This window comes from Silurus aristotelis, assembly GCF_946808225.1.
Source record: "Silurus aristotelis genome assembly, chromosome: 12".
Lineage (NCBI taxonomy): Eukaryota > Metazoa > Chordata > Actinopteri > Siluriformes > Siluridae > Silurus > Silurus aristotelis.
The window spans coordinates 17318525-17339714 of record NC_139585.1 but is presented as its reverse complement, the minus strand read 5'-3'; the positions used below and the strand labels follow the sequence as shown (position 1 = coordinate 17339714).

The 21190-nt window shown below is 36.8% G+C and overlaps 3 protein-coding genes across 5 annotated transcripts; 2 read left to right on the top strand and 1 right to left on the bottom strand.

The window, feature by feature from the left end:
- Positions 1 to 55: 55 nt before the first annotated feature.
- Positions 56 to 11399, bottom strand: rgs9b (regulator of G protein signaling 9b). Of its 2 annotated transcripts, XM_083556217.1 has the most exons (19): positions 9796 to 10093; positions 8270 to 8366; positions 6965 to 7015; positions 6542 to 6648; positions 6364 to 6415; positions 6134 to 6192; positions 5978 to 6054; positions 5774 to 5855; positions 5385 to 5447; positions 4804 to 4833; positions 3862 to 3923; positions 3647 to 3760; positions 3446 to 3561; positions 3134 to 3221; positions 2836 to 2974; positions 2674 to 2756; positions 2434 to 2557; positions 686 to 1110; positions 56 to 577 (listed from the first exon to the last, which is right to left on the bottom strand). In XM_083556217.1, exons 1-19 carry the CDS (start codon positions 9859 to 9861, stop codon positions 421 to 423), a joined length of 1992 nt encoding a protein of 663 aa, XP_083412343.1. In that variant the 5' UTR covers positions 9862 to 10093; the 3' UTR covers positions 56 to 420. The 2 variants fall into 2 exon arrangements, with proteins under 2 accessions (XP_083412343.1, XP_083412344.1); XM_083556218.1 differs by lacking the exons at positions 56 to 577; positions 686 to 1110 and adding an exon at positions 11206 to 11399 and having other exon boundaries at positions 1910 to 2557; positions 9796 to 10089.
- gna13a (guanine nucleotide binding protein (G protein), alpha 13a) lies at positions 10455 to 15843 on the top strand. The gene is made up of 4 exons (XM_083556235.1): positions 10455 to 10888; positions 11508 to 11734; positions 13444 to 13494; positions 13648 to 15843. Exons 1-4 carry the CDS (start codon positions 10609 to 10611, stop codon positions 14218 to 14220), a joined length of 1131 nt encoding a protein of 376 aa, XP_083412361.1. The 5' UTR covers positions 10455 to 10608; the 3' UTR covers positions 14221 to 15843.
- Positions 15844 to 16739: 896 nt separating this feature from the next.
- amz2 (archaelysin family metallopeptidase 2) lies at positions 16740 to 20654 on the top strand. 2 transcript variants are annotated; one of them, XM_083556226.1, is made up of 7 exons: positions 16740 to 16891; positions 17427 to 17771; positions 17850 to 18023; positions 18255 to 18383; positions 18968 to 19131; positions 20030 to 20206; positions 20304 to 20654. In XM_083556226.1, the coding sequence occupies exons 2-7, from the start codon at positions 17489 to 17491 to the stop codon at positions 20433 to 20435; spliced, it is 1059 nt and encodes a 352-aa protein (XP_083412352.1). In that variant the 5' UTR covers positions 16740 to 16891; positions 17427 to 17488; the 3' UTR covers positions 20436 to 20654. The 2 variants fall into 2 exon arrangements, with proteins under 2 accessions (XP_083412352.1, XP_083412353.1); XM_083556227.1 differs by lacking the exon at positions 16740 to 16891 and adding an exon at positions 17020 to 17076.
- The last annotated feature ends 536 nt before the right edge of the window (positions 20655 to 21190 follow it).

The window sequence follows — 21190 nt, the reverse complement described above, 5'->3', positions numbered from 1 at the left end:
CTAAGGAAAACTATGAAAATATTGATGATTTCTTTAAACAGTGTATGTCAATGCATTTTTGATAAATACAAAATAATAAACAAGTACAAAACCTTTGCATTACTAAACAACTTAGTGACGATTTTGCTAAAAGTAAGCTCAGCTAAAATAAGGCCCCAACTTGTCATACTCACAAACAGAACAAGCAGATACAAATATAAAATCCCACTACCATGATACTATATAAGTACTTTTTCACCAGCTACTAGAACATGTAGGCACTACCTAAAAGCTATCAGAAATACAGACATGTTTGACATGTTGTTACTTCAAACATCTTCTTGCAGAGCATGCCTAGGTGGGAACCATGATCACTTTATTACATATATGTATCTTTCTGCATGTCTGTCATTTCCTCTGTGTAGTACATACAGTAGCTCTCTACCCTGCGCCATCATGTTTGGTGACAGTTTCCCAAGGGCATATGATTTCCTTGACTCCCCCATGTGCAGCACCATGGCTCTCCTCTTCTTCATCTTCTGAGTCAATGGGGTAGATGCGGCATTCAGGTGGGATGTCGACTTTGATCTGAAAAAAACTGTAGTATGATAGGAATAGGATTATAGGATTAACACTCAGGCCGAATTCTCTCAGGCTTATTTCATAGATGTGAATTTTGTGTGTCTTATTTGTGGGTTTCACTAACTTTGCAATCCTCTTGGGCTGGGGCTGTGCAAGTTGCTCCACTACTTCAAGTGGTTGTACTCTTCCTCCCCCTGCTGTAACAGCACATTTTGGTGAGAGACTAGCAAACATGGACGGCGCATTACATCCTCGCCGAAGGATTCTGCTGAGTGATAGGGCTACACGGGACTTGGATGCAATAGGCTGACTATCCTCTGAAACGGAGACCTCCGAGCTTTCAGTGATAGATGGGATATGAGATGAAACAGGCACCCCACAGTCAAATCTTCTCTCGGAGGCTGGGGTGCTGTCAATGGCCACGCTTATTGGGGAAGGACACACTGCACTGTTGGGCAGGGTCATTAGTCCCGGGGAGGCAGTGGACTGGGACTCACACATACCTGTGTACACAGCCAAGTGTGGCACAGGCGCTGTGTACCGACACAGCTGCAATACACAGGAAGCAAAAGGTTTAAATAGCCAAAGTCAAATGTAATTAAAACCTTTAGAACAAACAAAACACAAAGAAAGAACAAATAAAAAATAATGTTGTATATGCCATTATGGCTGCCCTAACCCTAACCCTATGCTATTTAAATTTATTTTTATAATGATATAATGATTAATGGATAACCATGCATAAATCTAAATGCACATGAACAATTCCTGTTTTTTTTTTTTTTACCTATTATCTAATAATAAATTGCTATTATGATTGAATAGAACATGAATTTGTCCATCTGGGAAACTTTTTAAAGGTTCGATGTAGAACTGTGTAACAGATTGTTTACAATTAAGAAACTCTTTCAAGTGGAACACCATTGGAGTCATAATTCATTATTTAGATGGTTATAATTTAACCTTAGTTGAACACTTTTTTTCTTATAATCACTAATGACTAATAATTATTGATGAATAGTAATAATGACTAACCACAATTGCAGTCATTCCTATCTGCTCATACACTGTATTGCTTGTGTATAAAGATAACTTCACTTTGGTCATGAGGTGCCATGTTGAACATTCAGTGTTCAGTATGAGAGAACTGTACGCAAAGCACCACATTTTAACTGCTCATATACAATAAACTCAAACTTGTATGGTCCTGTCAAGCAGACAAAAGCATGAAAAGCACTTTTTGTGATACTGTAATTTTTTACACTTTACAATATCATGAAAAAACATGAAAAACAATGACATTTAATGAAGGACAGACACATGATATGACAACATGGACAGGAACAAATTGGGAAAATATGTAAAACTTTATTATATGTATGATTAAGAACACTGAAATGGACAGAATGGTTTGCCTCAAAAGGGACTATTTGCAAGTGAAAGGTCGAACACAAAAAAATGCGAGAATGACATGACACTGATGTACAATGAAAAAAAATGGACTACAGAACAAACACATTCAACATATCATCCCTTAAAATTAATCCCATAAAGCATAAGCTTAATATTTAGTTATTCAATACAAAGCATGTGATTAAATAGTAACAGTGAAACAAATAGTTAATTACAAATGAGCAATGAGAAACTAGGTATATAATAAAATTCCTTACTTAATAGAGCAGGCTACTAAATAAAATCATTATTTAAAATGTAGCAGTCTGCAGTATTTACGGAGTAAATTGCCTAAATCTATTGTATACTACTTAGCGAAGCATTCAGGAAAAAAATGACGTGTTATCTTTTAGTCTGTGAAAATGCTTCGGCTATGTTTATTCTATTTCCTCATTTTTTTTGAGCCAGTTTGCTCATAACCTGTGTGATGTCCACAGGGCCGCTCGCAGCCAGCTTGGCTTTTTGCGCCTCCTCCTGCTGTCTCAGGATGATGGGACTCAGGCTGGGCCTTCGCTTCTTGGCATTCTGCTCCAGCTGTGCATCACTAAGAGAAAACAAAATGTCAGGCATGTTATCGCATTTGCACTATGTCTCTTGCTACCGACACCATTCCAATAAAAGAAATATATTATTCTTAATACTTCGCACATTAAAGCAAACCTGAATTTATGTGGCTCAGGAGCAACAGCCTTTTTCTGGGTGTCTTTAAATACAGAGGATTTAAGATATCGCCCATAAGAATCCTGAATGCAAAGCAAAAATTCTAAAATCAGAATTTTATTTATCTTATTGGTGCTGACGGTTTCAGGGGATATGGCTAACCTTCTTCATGAGCATGTAGATGTGAGTCTGGGCAGCATCCAGGACATAGCGATGTGGGTGAGACAGACCCCTCACAGTGATTTCCATCGTCTTTCCATCAATGTTTATCCAACGAGGTGCTCCACGAGCTAGAAACGTCCTTAAAAAAGATTTAACTAAAGTCATTCAAATGATAAATGTCTTAGAAAAAAGAAAGTCTTAGAAAGCACCATAAGATGAAGAGGATTGTGTATAATGTCTTGTACAAGAAATACTTGAGTAGATTTCATAACACAAAAATATGTAGTGTTACACCTACTTGTAGATCTGCTGGGCTTTCTCTTGCATTGTAGCTGCAGCCCCCCATTTCAGATCTTCACATGCCTCCCAGAATGCAAGATTCTCTCCTTTTAATCAAGAGAAAACAATTCCCAATCTCATAACACAATGAAAACAGACACACTGCTGTCTGTGTTATGACATCATTGTAACTGTGTCCTATAAGTGTCATGTGCTTTGCATAAATGTAAAAATTTTGAAACTGTCTGAAATGTGATCATTTGTGTACAGCACTGGTGTAAATGTGTTTCAGAAGCAATAAGTTTATACATGTTTATTTCATGTTACATACCACTGAACTCCTTTTTCAGAAAAAGGCGAAAATCTGCCCGTCCACGTGGATCACAAAGCAGTTCACCAAAGCTAAAAGTCCAGCGCTCCACTCTCATTTTTGTAGGATTTTCAACACTTCAAGCAAAAACACAAGCTGTTTATTACCCAACCTCGCACAAAAGTACCACCATAATTCTAAATAAGAAAATAATATATTTACTTGGGCATGTTAAGGTCCCAGTAAGTGACATCATCTGTTAACCATGGGCTGCTTGGAAGGCATGGATAAAGGAAGGGGTCATGTTGTTTGTACGTTGTTGTGTACTTGACAATGCTGCAGTGAGACACAACAGGATTATACGTCATTTTGGGTATTAAAAAAAAACGTTTAAAACTATTTTCTCACAATGCAAAATGGTTTGATATATGACATACGCCCCAATAGACACAGAGGACTTCACTCTTGGTCTCATGATGCACTGTTGAGTGAAGATGATCTGCAGCAGGGAGAAGATAAAATAATTAGCTAATACGTGTTCAAATGTGCCATATATATAAAAACATTTAAGTAACTTATTCACACACACTCTCGCATGAAAAAAATGCTTTCATTTTGGCATTCTTTTAAAAAATTTATTATTAATTGAATTTATTCATTAATAATGATCTAATTACAGGATTTGCTGTAAAGTGCAATGTACACCTGAATGTTGATGTATTTTCCAATCAACCACCATGTGGGAACCTCAAAGTGCATAAAATTAAGCAGATACGGGCCAAGAGCTTCATTTAATGTTTACATCAAACATGAAAATTGGAAATAATGTGATCTCAGTGACTTTAGTCATGGTAATGTCTGTTAATGCTGGATGAGCTGGTTCGAGAAACGACTAATCTAAAATTTTGCATAAAGTTTACACAACAGTTTACACACAAAAAGGCGAATAAAAAAAAAAAGAAGAGTGGCCAGACTGGTCTGAGCTGACAGGAAGTATCTAAATATTTAGATGCTTTTCCGTGTATCAGGGTTGTAAATAGTAAGTGTTTGGTTAAGACCATTTTCATTTCACTTTTCTATATTGACTGGGTATTTCCACCTATAAAAATGTTGCTCACTCAATGTTTTTGTTTTGCTGCACCATTCGGTGTAAACTCTAGACACTTTAAATTTTTAAAGGACATCAGCAGTTGTACTCAATTACACCCTTTGCCATTCTAATGTTTGAAGTGAACATTCATAAAAGCTCTTGGCCAATATCTGCATTTTATGCAGTGTGCTGTTGTTTGATTGGATGTGTACTTAAATGAGGAGGTGTGCATGCGTTCCACATACATATGCAATGTAACATTAAAAATATATGTAAGGTTTCCACTTACAGTTCTTCTGTAGAAGTCAGATGTTTTTTTCTGAAATATAATTAAAAATAGACCTGGACAATAACTCATATCACTGCTTTCTATGTGGAATAAACAATCGTCTCCATAATATTTTAGCCACAATATACATTAAATGACATACTCATGATTCTTATTTAATTATTAAGTATATTTGAAAAATAAATTCACATTAGGTAAAGACAATCTCCATCTGGTATCTCCTTTCACATAGGAGTCAGTCGTTTCAGAAATGTCAGGAAAATAAATCTGAAAATAAAAGAGAGACAATAGAAAAACGATCAGATTTAAAGCTTTATATCAAAATCCTGATGAGTGAATTATCTAATATCATAGTCATCTTCTAGCCCAACCAATTTAAAGTATCATGTCTAAGTTTAGCAAGCTCATCTGCACAGCAACTGTGAGATTAGTATAGTATAAATCCTCTTGCATATAAGCTGATAGTGTCCTTGAGAGATTAGATTCATCTACTTTCTTCTGCAGCAGATGAAGTCTCAGCACTATGCATATGCTGTGCTTGTACACAGAGATAACTCTACAACTGTAACTTACCTTTTTACCTCCTCCTGATTGGGATCTACAAGTCTTTCCAGTCCATAGTCCATCCCACTAACTGTTCCTGGCTGTTTGGTGAATAGTAGGAATAATATTACATTACATTTCATCCATGTCATTTGATATGAGTCAAAAGTAAATTCCTTTCATTTAGAATGCAAAAATGTATGATTGTATATAGATATACAGTCACATTTTACAGTAAAATGATGTTTCTCTGAATAACACATGACTTATTAATGATTTCAGCATACAGTTTTGAATCGACATGGAATCTACACAATGCAGTTTTAAATTAAAGATAATAATGAATAAATAATGCATAATAGAAATTGTATTTGCCCTATTTAACTACTGATAAAAAAAAGTCATAATGTTTGCTTTATTCTCTTACTGGTGGTCTGTGTACTACCCAGTAGGCTCGCTCTTGGCAGTCAAAAACCACCCGATCTGGTTTCTTTCTCTCTTTCCCTGCCCTGTGTGTGGAGTAAACACATAGTGATGCACTTGTAATCTAGCATCTAAGCTTTTAAGAGTGACTGTAAATGTAACAGACACCAGTGAAATAATTGATATATAATATATAAAACTGACAGACCTGTACTGCTCTTTTGCCTGCATCACTATGAAGTCCCACTTGTGATTCATCCATTTATATAGATGACTGTACTGCTCCTGGTTAAAAATCTGTATTATTTTCCATATAATAAACACCACACATACCATAGAACCAGTGGCCTGATATTAGTCTTACCTGTTCATGCAGCTCTAACATTCCCTTTTTACGTATATTTCTCTTTGCCAGGTATATTGCTGGAAAATTCACAAATATAGCAATTAGATTTTCTATAGAGCATAATTAACCCTTTTTAAATAATATAACATTCATTGACAGATGTTCAGCAATTACTACATAAAAAAACCTGTATAAATATAAAATGTCTGTATAAATATTTGCTGGAAAAAAACAAGTATAACACTGACCATAATCAGTATCCTCCACTGGCCACTGCTGTGCAGGCCAGAAATATGGTGTCTGTGAAAGAATAACAAGCAACTTTAATCTTATTAATATCATTATCATAAACAGTGATCGTAAAAATAAATCCTCTGTAAAAAAAAAAAAAAAGTTCACTGTCTGAGGTAGATTCTTTAAGGTTACCTGAAAACGATAGAGAGAGGCATCTGGTTTGAGAATAAGTTTCTTGTGGTCCTGCAGTGGGTAAATGTATCCAAATGCCACTATCATGGTGCCCAAGGCTTGTGCCTCTACAGTCAAATAAGACAGAACCATTATCTTACACAAATGATAAAGCTTATATATTGTTTTTTTTTACTACACACTTGTATAAACAATTTCGATTTTAGCATGCACATTAAGGCGGGCTAAACCCCAGTAAGCAACTTCACTCATTGTCAGAATGTCAAAGTGTTGTGAAGTTAGTGTGGTTAAAAAAAAACAACAATATACAATTTAGCAATTAGCAATCAAATTGCACAAACTGTTCTCTATATCTTTCTGTCTCTAAGAAAGCAAGAAGATTTGACTTCTTTTGACTGGCAGAATGAAAATGCCCGTACTTACCAGTAGTATTGATTTTGAAACAATTAGAAATCCATTCAACCATATCTTCTCCTGAATGAGAGGGAAATAAATATGCGTATGGTTATGTCAGTATAAAGAAATATAACTTCACCAGGCCAGAGAACATTGACAAATGTTGCAACCAAGAGCACAGAACAATTCACTTATTCCTCTAATATCTACTATGTTAATTACTTGAAGCCTTAACTATTACATACACATATAGTACAGATAATGTCTAGGAGTGAAGTCAGATATCACAGATATTATTTTTTTTAATGGCATAACAGACAGAGAAATGCAGTGTTTTGATACACCCTGAGCAGAACAGTTATTTTTTTCCTTACTCAACACTTCTGTGAGCTCATGACAGGCTTGGAAATTAGTTGTTGATTAACCTCAGTACACATGGGACATTGTTATTGTAATAAACCGTTTACTTGCCAAAAGGAGTACCAAAAAAAAGGCCAAATATTAGACAGTGGAATAAGAATAAGAGAATAAGAGGTTCTTGACTGCAAGCATCTTTCGGAAAATCCATACTACGGTTGGACCCATTACCATAACAACACAAATCTATAATTTACATGAATGTTCTTCTATTTGTTAAGCACCAGTTTAAATATTCATGTAACCTCTGTACATGTTTAATTTAAAAACACAGGCTTTTGGGTAAACTCATTGGAACATCTTAAAACAATTGTCATGACTGGGTTCACTTGTGCAGGGTGAGCATGAGCTCTCTTAATTTGTGGCCAAATAAGTAGGAGTTTGTGCGATTTAATCAGAGCAGCTTTATTAGTGAGGAGGAAGGGTGGGCCTGCTGATCCAATCCATGCGATTTCACTAAATCATTCATCAACACCTCAGGTGTCCTCCCCATGCTTAACACACTTTCCACAAACAGTACTAAGAATAACTTTACCCATATTGCACAAAGAGGAAAATGGGTTGCCCCCATTTTACATCTCAGATTCTTCATGATTTTGTAGCTAAGCATGAAGCAGAGAGAAGCCTTTTCTCCCTAAGACCAGACAGTCTCAAGGAGGGACTCAGTGCAGCCAGTCACACTAAGGTTGTCATGGCAATGGATACTTCATAAGAGGACTCTAATGCATGTTTCACTGAAATACAGAAACTAGTAATCTCAGGAATCCAATGCATTGTGGGAGAATCTCTGCAGGTCAAAGCTATTAGTGTCCCAAGCATTGTCTTGTACTAATAGGTGTATTTCACAAGATTCTCTATTGCATTACAGTCTCCATGCCCACACACAATAAGACATTTGAAGCAGTATGTCTGTACCTGTGATGGCATGAGGGATGGTGGTGATGACAAGTCTCTGGGTCTGTGACTTTACTCCAGTCTTAGGGTCCTGCATTTCCAACACCACAGCCTCCATCTGTCAATATATATACAAAATTAAAATAAAACATACTAACGCAAAGGGAACATGACACTATTACAGTCAAAAAAAAGATGGTAAACAATTCTACAAAATAAATAATGCAGAAGTTGTGTTTCTTTGTGTGAATAAAGTGCTGTATAAATAAAATATTAATGATATTTCTGCAACTTCAGTGTCATTCCTAGCTAAATTGGATGATAATTTGTCATTCATTCAATTTTTAACAAGCCTCTGTTCTTCACATATGGAAATTAAGTGGTTAATATTCATCAGTCTGCATATAATTTCCCAGCAAAGCATCCTGGCCTATATGAGTAAGACTGCAGATAGGATGGAAGGGATGGAAATTCATTCAGTGAATCCCAAGAAGTATTAATGTACATGTCTAACAAATGTATGTAAATCCATTATGGCATTTATTCATAATCCAAGCTGACTCCATGCTGTCCTACTGCTAACCAACATTTTTTGGTTATAAACATTTAAGCAAATGCAAACCTTTTAATAACAAAAGCACTCTTTCCACTGTCAACAGGTAAACTGCTATAAGGTCTGAAGCCTGTAATATTCCAGCATGAAGTCATCTCTGCTGGATTCTCACATGCTGTTTCATTTTCTGATGGGTGACCTCTTTGAAATATAGCGGCTGATTGATTGGTGGCTCTCTATAGCTGTTTGAAGTTGCTATTAGCTTTCTAAGGGTGTCTGGCTTTTGAAGATGATTTGGGGACTCATGCACCATCATCCTGATCACAGAGAGTTGTTAGCCAAATGATTGGTCTTTTATAATTCCAAAGCAACTAAGTGTCTGATTTTTTGCGCACAACACCACTCATTTGTTTACTTCAAAATGTGATTTCACGCAGGCATTGTTGTTGTGTGTGATTTCATTGTAGCGACAAGGTGGTGATAAAACGACACTAATTCTTATACCTAATATAGTGGACAATTTATTTGCAGGTAGAAGGACTGCCTAACAGGCTCAAGATAGTTTAGCACACAGGTGTTCTTTATTGCTCATTTTATTCAAATAAATATTTGACGAGACACTGTCTGGCACAGTAACAACACTATTAATAAGTAATTCTTACAGTGCAGTGTGGCTGTATATGTTTATATACGCCTGATTAGGCAAAAGGAAATACAAAGATCATGTAAATGTTCTGGTGAAGTATAGAGTTATTCAGGTGTATAAAAATTAACAAAAAGCACCAAATATATTCATGTATTTCATTCAACAGAATTGTAACCCAGTGAAACTCAGATTGGCAAAGAAAACAATCATACAGTAATTCAGGTTTACACAGTCAATCAATAGAGAAAATCACGCTGGGAAACCCATGTGTTGTGCTGAATGACACAAAAATCTTGCATGATGATGATGATGATGATGATGATGATGATGTTTTGGTTGTCAACCCACCTTTTTCAGACAAGCCATCCGCGGTCTGTAACGTTGGCCATGATCCCGCACGTTTCTTATTGTCATGTTGGTGTGTTTTTTTCTTCGATTACAAAATGCTGCTGACAGTCTGATGACTGACAATGACCAAGAAATACAAATTATGGCTAAGGAGCTCTTGGGCAGGCGTGTAAGGATTTCCGATTCTCCCGGCGTCTAATCTCTTCTTATTATCATATTGATATCCACAAAGACGATGCTGGTCTCCGCCAATCAGCGAGCAGCTCCGCTCCCACAAGTAAAACCTGTCACATCCTGCAGAGAAAGCCGAGGGGAGCTGTTTTACACTCACAACACCAGCAGAGGGCGCGTCTTCACCACCGGCTCATTGTTATATGGGCTTTCTTCATAGAACAAACAATGCCAGTTTGCAACTTATAAAGTGTACTTTATTTAATCTATTGTGGGTTGATATATTTTAATGCAACGAATAATTACGGGCAAAGAAAACGCACCGCTTTGTAACAAATCAGTGCAAGTTTTATATCTCATATCTACAAAATCTTTTGTTACATTCTTATCACCCTGATACTTGTTCATCTAATAAACAGCAAATAGATATCCCAGATCAGTTTACGATCTCGAAATTCTAAACACGATTCATATTTTATCACTTATTTTCAAAGGTTTTTTGTGTCCCCTCGCAGTGACCTGAGATCAGCAGAGGGGCTGCGGCCCGAGCAACTCGACGCGAAAGTTACCGCCCAGCTTTGTGCACGCGCACGGGAGCGCGCCCTCGTCAGTGATGGGATCCATGAAGTCGTTACTACAAAAATGGCTGATTTCCTGCCCTCCCGGACGGCGATAGTTTGTATCCCCAGTTGTCTGCTGTCCAGCAACGAAGTCGAACAGCAGAGGAAATCTAAAGAGATAGACCGGTTGATTAATCGGGAGAAGACGTACGTGAAGCGCCTGGTGAAGATATTACTGCTCGGAGCAGGCGAGAGCGGCAAGTCAACTTTCCTGAAGCAAATGCGCATAATTCATGGCCAGGACTTCGATCAGCGGGCCAGAGAAGAGTTCCGGGCTACTATCTACAGCAATATTATCAAAGGTAGGACTTTCTCATCAACCCCGCACACGTTTCTTTGTCGGTCGGTAACGCGTTTTGGCGTGTCCGGACTCCGCCCTTCGATTATTTTACAGTGAAAAGTGATTTCAGTGGTGAAGTTTTTTCTCTGTGCGATAAGACTCGAGGTAAACGCGTACAAAAGTCACCAGAAGCGGAGTTAGCCGCAGTAGCTCTTCTCACTTCAGCTCACTCTCCGGCTTCGCGCCACGCCTTGTACTTCACCCAAAACTATCCCGAAACTACGCGTTTCAGTCGATAAAATCGGGTAAAATCACATTTTACACGCCACACTGAATCACGTGAGATGATAAATGAGCATTTCCACTACTTCCTAAAGTGACTCGGGTTGACAAAATTGTCAGCTCGGATAGTTTTAAGGTTCTTTTCCCTTAGCTAGCTGGCTAAGCCTGTGTTTTTGTTGTTCAAAATGAAATCAGTGTGTGTTTATGGCCTCATCTTTCACATATATGCTGATTGGAATCTGTCTGAACTGGAAAAAGTAGCACAACGTGTGTGCTTTTATACATCTAATCACTTTTAGGTGCTCTCAGATGTGATTGGATGTGTGTGTGTGTGTGTGTGTGTGTGTGTGTGTGTGTAGGAATCCGAGTGCTGGTGGATGCCAGAGAAAAGCTGCACATCCCATGGGGAGACTCCTCTAACCAGACACACGGCGAGGTCCTGATGGCCTTCGACACACGCTCGGCCATGATGGCTCAGGGAATTGTGGAGACCAAAGTCTTCCTGCATTATCTGCCTTCCATCCACACCCTGTGGGCTGACAGCAGCATTCAGAGTGCATACGACCGGAGAAGAGAGTTCCAGTTGGTGAGTTTCACACACACACACACACACACACACACACACACACACACACACACACACACACACAGCCCATATATCATCACAAGGGCCATACAGCTCTGTGTAAGGGTTAGTGGAGACAGATATGGACATAAAACATGCCATGTTGGTGATTGAGAATATTTTATTTGTTTTTCTTTTAAACTTCCAAAAGAACCACACACCTGGAACATGACATTCACAGCCCATATTCATTGATATTATTGTTTTTATGTTATTGTTGGAAGTAAATATATTGCTGTTAATGTGCTCTACCTTGCAGGCATGCTGTAAAACTTTCTCCACTTCATTTTGTAATTGTTTTTTGAGTTAGTTTGGTGGTGTGTGTCAGAGCTCTGTTTGGCATGATTCGTTGCAAGCTGAAATCATTTTTTCCTTCCACTCTGATTATTGTAACATTTATAATATTGTTATACACTAAGAGGTGAAATACAGATCTATATTTTACTTTACTTTGATTAAATCCAGAAGTGTGAGGCAGACAAGATCTTTACACTTAAAAGAAATGAAGGTTTATGTTTATTTAAACTTTTTATTTTATTTATTTATTTTTTTAGCTGAAATAGTATTATTTCCAGCTGAAAATGATTTCTGTGACATGCCTCATAACTACATAAATATAGTTACATATTTTATGAATGGATACACACTTTTTTTTTTTTTATTCCTGAATTTGGAATAGGGATATTGTTTAAATAACTATTTACTTTGAGTTTTGCGGTGTGTGTGTGTGTGTGTGTGTGTGTGTGTGTGTGTGTGTGTGTGTGTGTGTGTGTGTGTGTGTGTATTAATTGTGGAGTTCTGTAACCAATAATGATAGGCCAAAGAACATTAGTGCACCTCTTATATATATCTGTGTAGAACCTCATATTTGTTTCAAATATGAATATTTATATATAAATTTATATACACACTTAGACCTTAGATTCTATATTGTGTAGGTATAATTGCTGAACCATTTAGTCCAACGCCACACCTCATTAAACAGTGATAATGACTAACAGATGTGGTCTTTATATTAGATTGTTTTTTGTTTGTTTAAAAGATTTCAAGATATTTTATAGATTTGCTTATTGCCTTCTACAGTCTTAATTTTTTTAGACTTAACACGAGGGTCGTTACACGGTGGTTCACAACAGAAAGTGAAACCCGTCATGTGGTCAGAATCTTTTCTTCCCCTTTTTTTTTCATTTAGCATTTTTTTGCTTTTTTTTTTTTTTTTGGTATTTTTTTTTTATTATTATTATTGAGGTAATTCCAGCGTATTGGAGTAAATTTGATGCAATTTACCGTTTTATTTGGAGTCCTGGCCCCTTTTGAATTACAGTTCAGTGCTTTCAGGATTTGTTGAATCATGTGAATTTTAAGATCCAGGAACAAATTCAAACAATGTCACCCTGACTCAAAGCCCAGTGCTGTTCTCTACATAAAGAGGGAATAAGGGATTGGGGAAAACTGGTGATTTACTGTTTAAGATTGAGTACTGAGGGGCAAAGGTCACAACTGTTATGTGAAATAATTAGAATTACCTCGTAATGCACAGTTGTGTAACATTTCATAACTGATTTTCTATTCATGTGTGTGTATATATATTTTTAATGTTGCTGGATGTCAAATAGGATTGATCGAATGTCAGTTGCTGGATAGTAATGTTCTGTTTTTTTTCTGTTTAGGGTGAATCAGTAAAATATTTCCTGGACAGTTTGGATAGAATTGGAGCGCCGGTAAATCTATTGACTTTAAACTTGAAAAATAGACCATTTTAAAAAGGATAATTCATTCATAAGTTATTTTGCATTTAATCATTTATAATTAGCTTCACAATGGATTGTTTTATGGTTTAAATGTATTTATTGGTGTATGTATTTTATTTGTAGGATTATTTACCAACCCAACAGGACATACTTCTGGCACGGAAGCCTACAAAGGGCATCCACGAGTATGACTTTGAGATTAAGAACGTTCCGTTTAAGATGGTGGATGTGGGCGGGCAGCGGTCAGAGCGTCGACGATGGTTCGAGTGTTTTGACTGTGTCACTTCTGTGCTCTTTTTGGCGTCATCTAGTGAGTATGACCAGGTTCTAATGGAGGACCGTCAGACCAACAGGCTCATGGAGTCACTCAACATATTCGACACCATTATCAACAATCGCGTGTTTTCTAGAGCATCCATCATTCTTTTCCTTAATAAGACAGACCTGCTGGAGGAGAAAGTACAGACTGTGTCTATTGCTGAATATTTTCCTGACTTCAATGAAGATCCCCACAATCTGGCCGATGTACAGAAGTTCCTGGTGGAATGCTTCCGTGGTAAGCGGCGTGAACAGCAGGTGAAACCCTTCTACCATCACTTTACCACGGCCATTAACACAGAGAACATCCGCCTTGTCTTCCGAGATGTCAAGGACACGATCCTGCATGAAAATTTGAAGCAGCTTATGTTACAATGACAGACTTGCCCTAATGCTTAAGAGCTTTCCACTTTTAATGAGGTTTTAATTCTAGTACAAGTGATTTAGTAACTACCCTGAAAAAAGCAAAACCCACAGGCAAATTATTCCCTGCAAAGATGTGACTACTTTCCCTCCTATTTTTTGTTTTTGTTAGGTTTTTTTGTCTGTTTTATTCCATTTAGCTGAGTCACTTGTCTATATTATTACCATCAGTGCCACTTTTAATTGTTTTATTTAAAATTTTACTATAAACTGTAAAACACCACCATGTTTGGTGATTTAATCGAACACACAGCATCTCTGCTACTGTCAGTACAATCAGTACAACACTTTTCTCCAGTCTGGATAATCCCACTGGTGCTGAACAGAGATTTTGTTTTGTGTTAATTTAAAGAATTCATCACTTATGACCAGCAGTTGGTTCTGTTCTATTTGGCAGATGCAACTTACACTGACACAAAGCTACTACTGCCCCACTACCACTGTTCAGACCATTAATGCAAAATATATAAATTTTAAGAACTTATTTAAAGATAATATTTTTTGTGTGTTTTCATGTCTGGACATGCCTTAAAGTAAAGTGGTAAATGTTAGTCACACTCCAAGATGAATGATAAGCTGCTGAGACTCAGGGGCTGTAAATATACGTTATAGACATGTTATTGGTGGACTTCCATGACCGGGATTAGAGATTCCTTTTCACCATTTCAGGATTCAGTGAGTCCTGTAATATCCCACTATGAAAAACGTATCACATATCGGTGCACTCTATTATAAGGTACCTGTGTATTTAGTACTATTGTCTTTGTGCCATATAAAAGGGAAAGCCTGAATGTTTTTTTTTTTTTTTATACAGATTCTATGTTGTATAAAGCCCTTGTCTGTAGAGTCTTTGTTTGTTTGTTTGTTTTTAAAAACAATTGCTTGGTCATCTTTCACTTTTGCCTTATCACTCGAATGAAGTGCAGACAGAATTGTGCATTAAAAACTTCCTAAAGTGGATTATCACAATTAATGTACCAAAATAATAAATGTGTACATATGCCTTCAGTGCAGAAGCCGCTCAGGCCAAACGGACTGTATGCCCTAGCTAATAAATAATGAACAACCTATGTGAACAGTTTTCAGGATTTTGTGGTATGTGGGGCTTTTTGTCTTCCTTTTCTTTTATTTCATGACGTATATTTTGTTCCAAAATAGACAAACCTTTAGTACTCCCCTCAAAATGAAATATGGTGTTTATTAATAACTTTGGTGTATTTCAGTTTGTCACTTCACTGGCTGCTTTTGGCAGTGATGAAGATGGCCTCATAAGAAAATCCTTTTAGATCTTATGTTGGCTAACTGAGAATACGAATATTTTATAGTGCCTACCCGGTTGTATACATAACGTTATGTTCTGTGGGTCTAAACCTTATTCATCACCATCCTGTAATCTGACTTTCATAAAAAACTGGGATTGGTGCCCAAGTTTAGCAACAGAATTTCTTGTAGTGTTTAGTTCTGAAATTATTCTTGTACAGTATCAATATCATTTAATGTCAGTCTTTTATCTTTTTTTTCTTTTTTTTTTTTTGCATAACTATCTTTGGTTGATTAAAGCCATCTGTTTTACAAAGAGAATTCAGTTTTGAGTTTGTTGGTGTTCTTGATCTCCTGCTAACATTTACATTAAAATGCTGTTTTACTGCAAATACGCTTTTGTTATAATTAATAATGATTATTACCAGCTTTATTAATGGCAGGTCAGCGGTGCACCAAATACTGTTGCTACCTCAGCTCCAGTGTTCGGAGTTAAATCTGAGCTCAGGTTGAACTCTGCTTACAGTTTCTGTGCATGTTCTTTCAATTTCAATGGGGTTTCACAATATTCTTCATTTTGCTCCCCACATACCGAAGCATGCCAGTAGATGATTTGGGTAAGTACATTGTTCTCAAGGGGTGTGGGTGTGGACCTCAGTTGCCATAAGATGAACAGGCAGCACATTGAGAGATTGTTTCTAGAATAGGCTTCAGGTCCACCCTGTACAGTATGAAGTGGTTCCATTAAAATATATATTAATAACGCATTACATTCATACGGGGAAAAAATTCAGTGTGAAGGGAATACGATCGAGAAGAGGTTTTCACGCCCTCAATATGAACTCAAATTTTCAATCTATATTTTCTAAATAATAATAATTTGGTCATTTTCTTCACAATGTGATTTCAATGTGTTGAAAAGGTGAGAGATTTGGTTAAGAGCTGTTGACGCACATGTTGGCCATGATTAAGAGCAAGATGGTTTCACTTTTGTTTTTTACAGCATAAGAACTGTGTCTGTGGTCTGTGAATAACAGGAGTCGTGTTTTTTGAATGAAAGTGATTTATAAAGCACGGTCAAATGTATTGACAGATAGGGTTGTGCTCTATAGATGTATAATATATCGATTTGTAACTTTTATCTTGAAGAAGGCTCAAACCCGGAAACCCTCACAAAGCTGCTAACAGCCACAACACGTGATTTAGTAATATGACGTCACCCCCTGGTTTGACGTCCTTTCGCTGTTTTTCTGTGTTGTTTTGTTTACTGGCGTAATAGTAAACTATTTTGTAATAGTTTGAAGATTGTATGTTTGATCAGCGAATTGTGGTTTTCCTGTGACAAGCCTTTCCATTAGCATGACAGGTAATTAATGTGAATCAGAAAAGGTAATTTAAAGCGAAAGCAGTTCTGATCTCACTCTGGGGAAAGTCCAGGAGATTCACATTCCTCCACACTGTCTGTGTTTATCGCTTTAATTAGGGTTCAGCCGTGAAGAGAAATTCACATATCAGCAACATGTGACATTAAAGATCTTCATCAGAACTGCGGTAAAGGCTTTGTGCGTCAGTATGGATGAACGGAAATGTTTCCTGTAGTTGTAAATGTTTATAGAAACCGAAAAGCATAGAAGCAGGAGATAACAGATTTAGAAGGACCTGTATTAGTTTTTAAAAAATCTCTAATTCAGTCCCGGGGATCCACTGAGCTGCACATTTGTAGGGTGTCCTTGCTTCCAACACACACTTCCTGACTGACATGATAAGATATATGAATCTTGTCTCGTGTGTTCAGGAGTGAGAAAGGGACTGGAGATAGGAACCTTTGAGTTGCACCTCAGCTGATGTGTGCATGGAAGTGTTACTTAATGGATGTAATTTTAACTAGTGCCTTGTGAAAGTTTCATCCATAGATCTTGAAGGGTCCTTTAGTATCATAAACTGCTGAGATAACACACTCCAGATGCAGTGCCTAGAACATCCTGTGGAGAAGCTTCGCTCAGTCCTTCTCTCTACTCGTAAGGATCTCATAGAGGTCTATGAGGAGTACAGCAGAGAGGAAAAGCGGTTTCTTGAGGAGGGTCTCCTCCCTGTCAGTCCACTTTTTACTGCAATCACCATTCACTCTGATTCTGACTGGATTTCTGCCCACCCTGAAGATCCTCAGGACTTCCAGAGCTTCTACAGCAACCCATACCGCAGTACACCCGACTCCGGCCACAAGACTATTTATATACAAACTATTGGTTAGTCAAAACCTCCTCATATGATGCAATGTTGTATAACAGGGTAAGTTGCTTGTAACATGTTTATGTGGTCCACAGGGTCCTTTGGGGATGGAGCAGGGATCACTGAGCAGTATGTGGAGTGGCTGAGGGAATACTGTGAGGCATTTTATTATGGCCTGATGGTCAAGCTTTTACCAACTGTAACTGTAGCAGCCACTAACTGCGCATTTCGTGTCAACAGGAACACAAATAACCTGCAGCTTCATGCAGGTAAACACTATATTTAATATGGCATGCCTATTGTGTCTGCTTGGAAAATGTTGAGATGGATTTAGGCCACTTTAGCCGATGCCCTGCAGAGGGCAGTCAGTCTACAGACTAGAAAATTGTGGCGTAGCTCTTTGGTTATCTTCATCTATTCACCTCTTTCACTTTTTCAATTTATTTGTGTCTTGTTATATTCAGGGTTTTTTTCTCCAAACTTTTTCTCCCTTTTCATAGGAGACCTGTTGGAATTTTTGAAAAAGAGGAAGCCAAAAGATGCATTTTGCATTGTTGGTATCACCATGATTGATTTGTACCCAAAAGACTCCTGGAACTTTGTCTTTGGTCAAGCGTCACTCACTGAAGGTGATATCTCACTGGTGTTATTGTCAGATTTGCCTTTCAGCATGCTATCTTTTTTTTGCATTTCCCTGTTATGGTTTATGACCAAATTAAAGTTTGCACATTCAGGATATGGCTTTTTGAGAAGTGGTAGCTCAGTGGTTAATGCTTTGGATTACTGGTCAGAAGGTTGGGGGTTCAAGCCCCAGGTTGGCCAAGCTGCCCATTAAACAAGGCCTTTAACCCAATCTGCTCCGGGGTTGCTGTATCATGGCTGACCCAGGACTTTGACCCCAGCATTCTGACACGCTGGGATATGCAAAATAATATATATAATTTTACTGTGCTATAATGTATATGTAGCAAATAAACCTTTCTTTCTTTCTTTCTTTCTTTTTGTCACTAGTGTTAATTTTAAAATCTAATAAACAAGACAGCTTAAATTACATAAATACATTTTTATAAGCTGGTAAAATGTAAACACTAATATATATATTTTTTTTAAGTAATGAGACAAAGTTTTATATAACATTTACGTTTATAATTGTATCCTTTGTGCACAAATTGCTGTGAACAGTTGGTCTAACTATAAGCACTCTGTCTTGAAGGTATGGGCGTTTTCAGCTTTGCTAGGTATGATAATGATTTCTACAAAAGGAGTTATGCCGGACGGTTAAAGAAGGCAATAAAACTGAAGCCAGGGGACTACAGTGTATTCCAGAGCTACTACACACCTCCCATCAGCAGCACTCTGCTCCTCCGCTCCTGTAAGGTGTGACTGGACCTCAAAATAGTATTTCCAACCCTATTTAAACCATGAGTGTACAATATTTATGTAAAAATGTTATTATAAGCAGAGTGAAATTACTTCTATCTATCTATCTATCTATCTATCTATCTATCTATCTATCTATCTATCTCTCTCTCTCTCTCTCTCTCTCTCTCTCTCTCTCTCTCTCTCTCTCTCTCTCTCTATATATATATATATATATATATATACACACACATATATATATATATATATATATATATATATAAGTGCTGTCAATCAATTAAAATATTTAATTTTGATTAATCGCATGATCGTCATGAGTTAACTCGCGTTTAATCGCAACTTAATCGCACATTTTTTATCTGTTCTAGATTTAAGACTTGGTGAGTAAAACAAATGTTTAGTGATTAAATATTATATTTTATTGAAATTTTCTTTTTTATATTTTTGACTAAATAAAGGATGTGAATAAATTTGTTGCAATCCTGGTTTTAATTTCGCCTCTTTTAAATTTATTTATACATGTTGTTAATGAAAAATGGTCAAACAGAAATGCACGCAGCATGATTTGCGTGTTAATAAAATTTGTGCTGTTAAAAAGAAATTTGCGATGATGTTATTATTTACATTTTGATCTCAATTTTTATTAAAAAAAAATTTTATATTGTAATTTTGACAGCCCTAATATATATCATCATCTTCTTTCGGCTCCTCCCATTAGGGGTCGCCATAGCGGATTATCCGTCTCCATACCCCATCCCCCCCCCCCCCCCCCGTCCTCTTAACTATATATATATATATATCTTGAATTATTGCTCAGGGTTTGTGTTAATGATTTTAGAATATCAGTTTTGAATTCTTATTTATGATGTTTAGTTTTTTTCTGCTGTATTGGCAGACTTTGACTCATGAGATTGGGCACATATTTGGGGTCAAGCACTGCCAATGGCTCCAGTGTGTTATGCAAGGATCTAACCATTTAGACGAATCAGATCGTCGTCCACCTGATCTTTGCCCCATCTGCCTCAGGAAACTACAGTGTGCCATTGGCTTTAGGATTGCTGACAGGTACAAGGTAGGATGGTTTCTTGAAGGAGCCAAAATGTTACCTGTCTCAAATAATTAACTTTAATTATCTGACACATTAGTTTAATGTGAAATGTCTCTTGCAGGCTTTGCTACAATGGATAGAGAATGGAGCTGGAAGTTCTGAACATCAGTCAGGAAAACCCACACAAGCTTTCCAATACTTCAGCCAGTGGTTATGTAAGTGTTTGTGCATACTGGCAGATGACACACTTTAACTATCTTACATGTTAGTAGACGAGAAGACATGATATATATTGTTTGGTAGTTATGTCATGAGTCAATCAAAGAAGATTGCATTGCAATGCATTGGTTTTCTGTACTGACACTTTAATATGGAAAACAGATATTTACTACAAAAATATGACTTTAAAATGTATAACACTGATTAGATTTGTATGAAATATATTCATTTGAATAAAAAAGGTAAAGTGCCATTGTGTGAACATCTTATTGCTATTCAAGACACATAAAATATATTTTTGTGAATGTACACTACAAGTATTTCTTTTACAGCAGTATTAATGAAATAATTCTATAAGGTATAATAGTTGTAGTGTGGTTGAAATGAGGAGATTAAGAGCGGTTTAAAATTAAACCGCTCTTAGTTTTAATATTCCCAGTACAGTCATTTTAAAATAATAAAGAATAAAAGAACAATCATAAACTCTGTATTAACCTTACATTATCATTAGTACAAGTGTCTAGCATTTACAGTAATTCAGCCATAAGTTTCTGTTGACCTGAATTTACCTAAAGAAACATTTAGATGCAACGTTGTGTCAAAGAAAGAATTGGTCCAAAATCATGAGGTTGATGCAGTTGTTCAAGATGCTGAACAAAATCTTCATTGAATAAAAATGTTAGTAACTTATTAGAGACCAAAATTAAATGATACTGTTGTGCAGCATGTACAGAATGCTTTGTATTGAGTCATTGTTTAATGTGTAAAGTGCCATAATACTGCAGTACT

What these genes read in the sequence shown, in the direction of transcription:
- gna13a (XM_083556235.1), top strand. Translation starts at nt 10,609, where the DNA reads ATGGCTGATTTCCTGCCCTCCCGGACGGCGATAGTTTGTATCCCCAGT. An exon ending in GGAGAAGAGAGTTCCAGTTG is followed by an intron (nt 11,735 to 13,443) that starts GTGAGTTTCACA and finishes TTTTCTGTTTAG; the next exon opens with GGTGAATCAGTAAAATATTT. An exon ending in TGGATAGAATTGGAGCGCCG is followed by an intron (nt 13,495 to 13,647) that starts GTAAATCTATTG and finishes TTTTATTTGTAG; the next exon opens with GATTATTTACCAACCCAACA.
- amz2 (XM_083556226.1), top strand. Translation starts at nt 17,489, where the DNA reads ATGCAGTGCCTAGAACATCCTGTGGAGAAGCTTCGCTCAGTCCTTCTC. An exon ending in TAACCTGCAGCTTCATGCAG is followed by an intron (nt 18,024 to 18,254) that starts GTAAACACTATA and finishes CCCTTTTCATAG; the next exon opens with GAGACCTGTTGGAATTTTTG. An exon ending in TCAAGCGTCACTCACTGAAG is followed by an intron (nt 18,384 to 18,967) that starts GTGATATCTCAC and finishes TCTGTCTTGAAG; the next exon opens with GTATGGGCGTTTTCAGCTTT.
- rgs9b (XM_083556217.1), bottom strand. Translation starts at nt 9,861, where the DNA reads ATGACAATAAGAAACGTGCGGGATCATGGCCAACGTTACAGACCGCGG. An exon ending in CTGACTTCTACAGAAGAACT is followed by an intron (nt 3,924 to 4,803) that starts GTAAGTGGAAAC and finishes TCCCTGCTGCAG; the next exon opens with ATCATCTTCACTCAACAGTG. An exon ending in TCTGAAAAAGGAGTTCAGTG is followed by an intron (nt 3,222 to 3,445) that starts GTATGTAACATG and finishes CTTGATTAAAAG; the next exon opens with GAGAGAATCTTGCATTCTGG.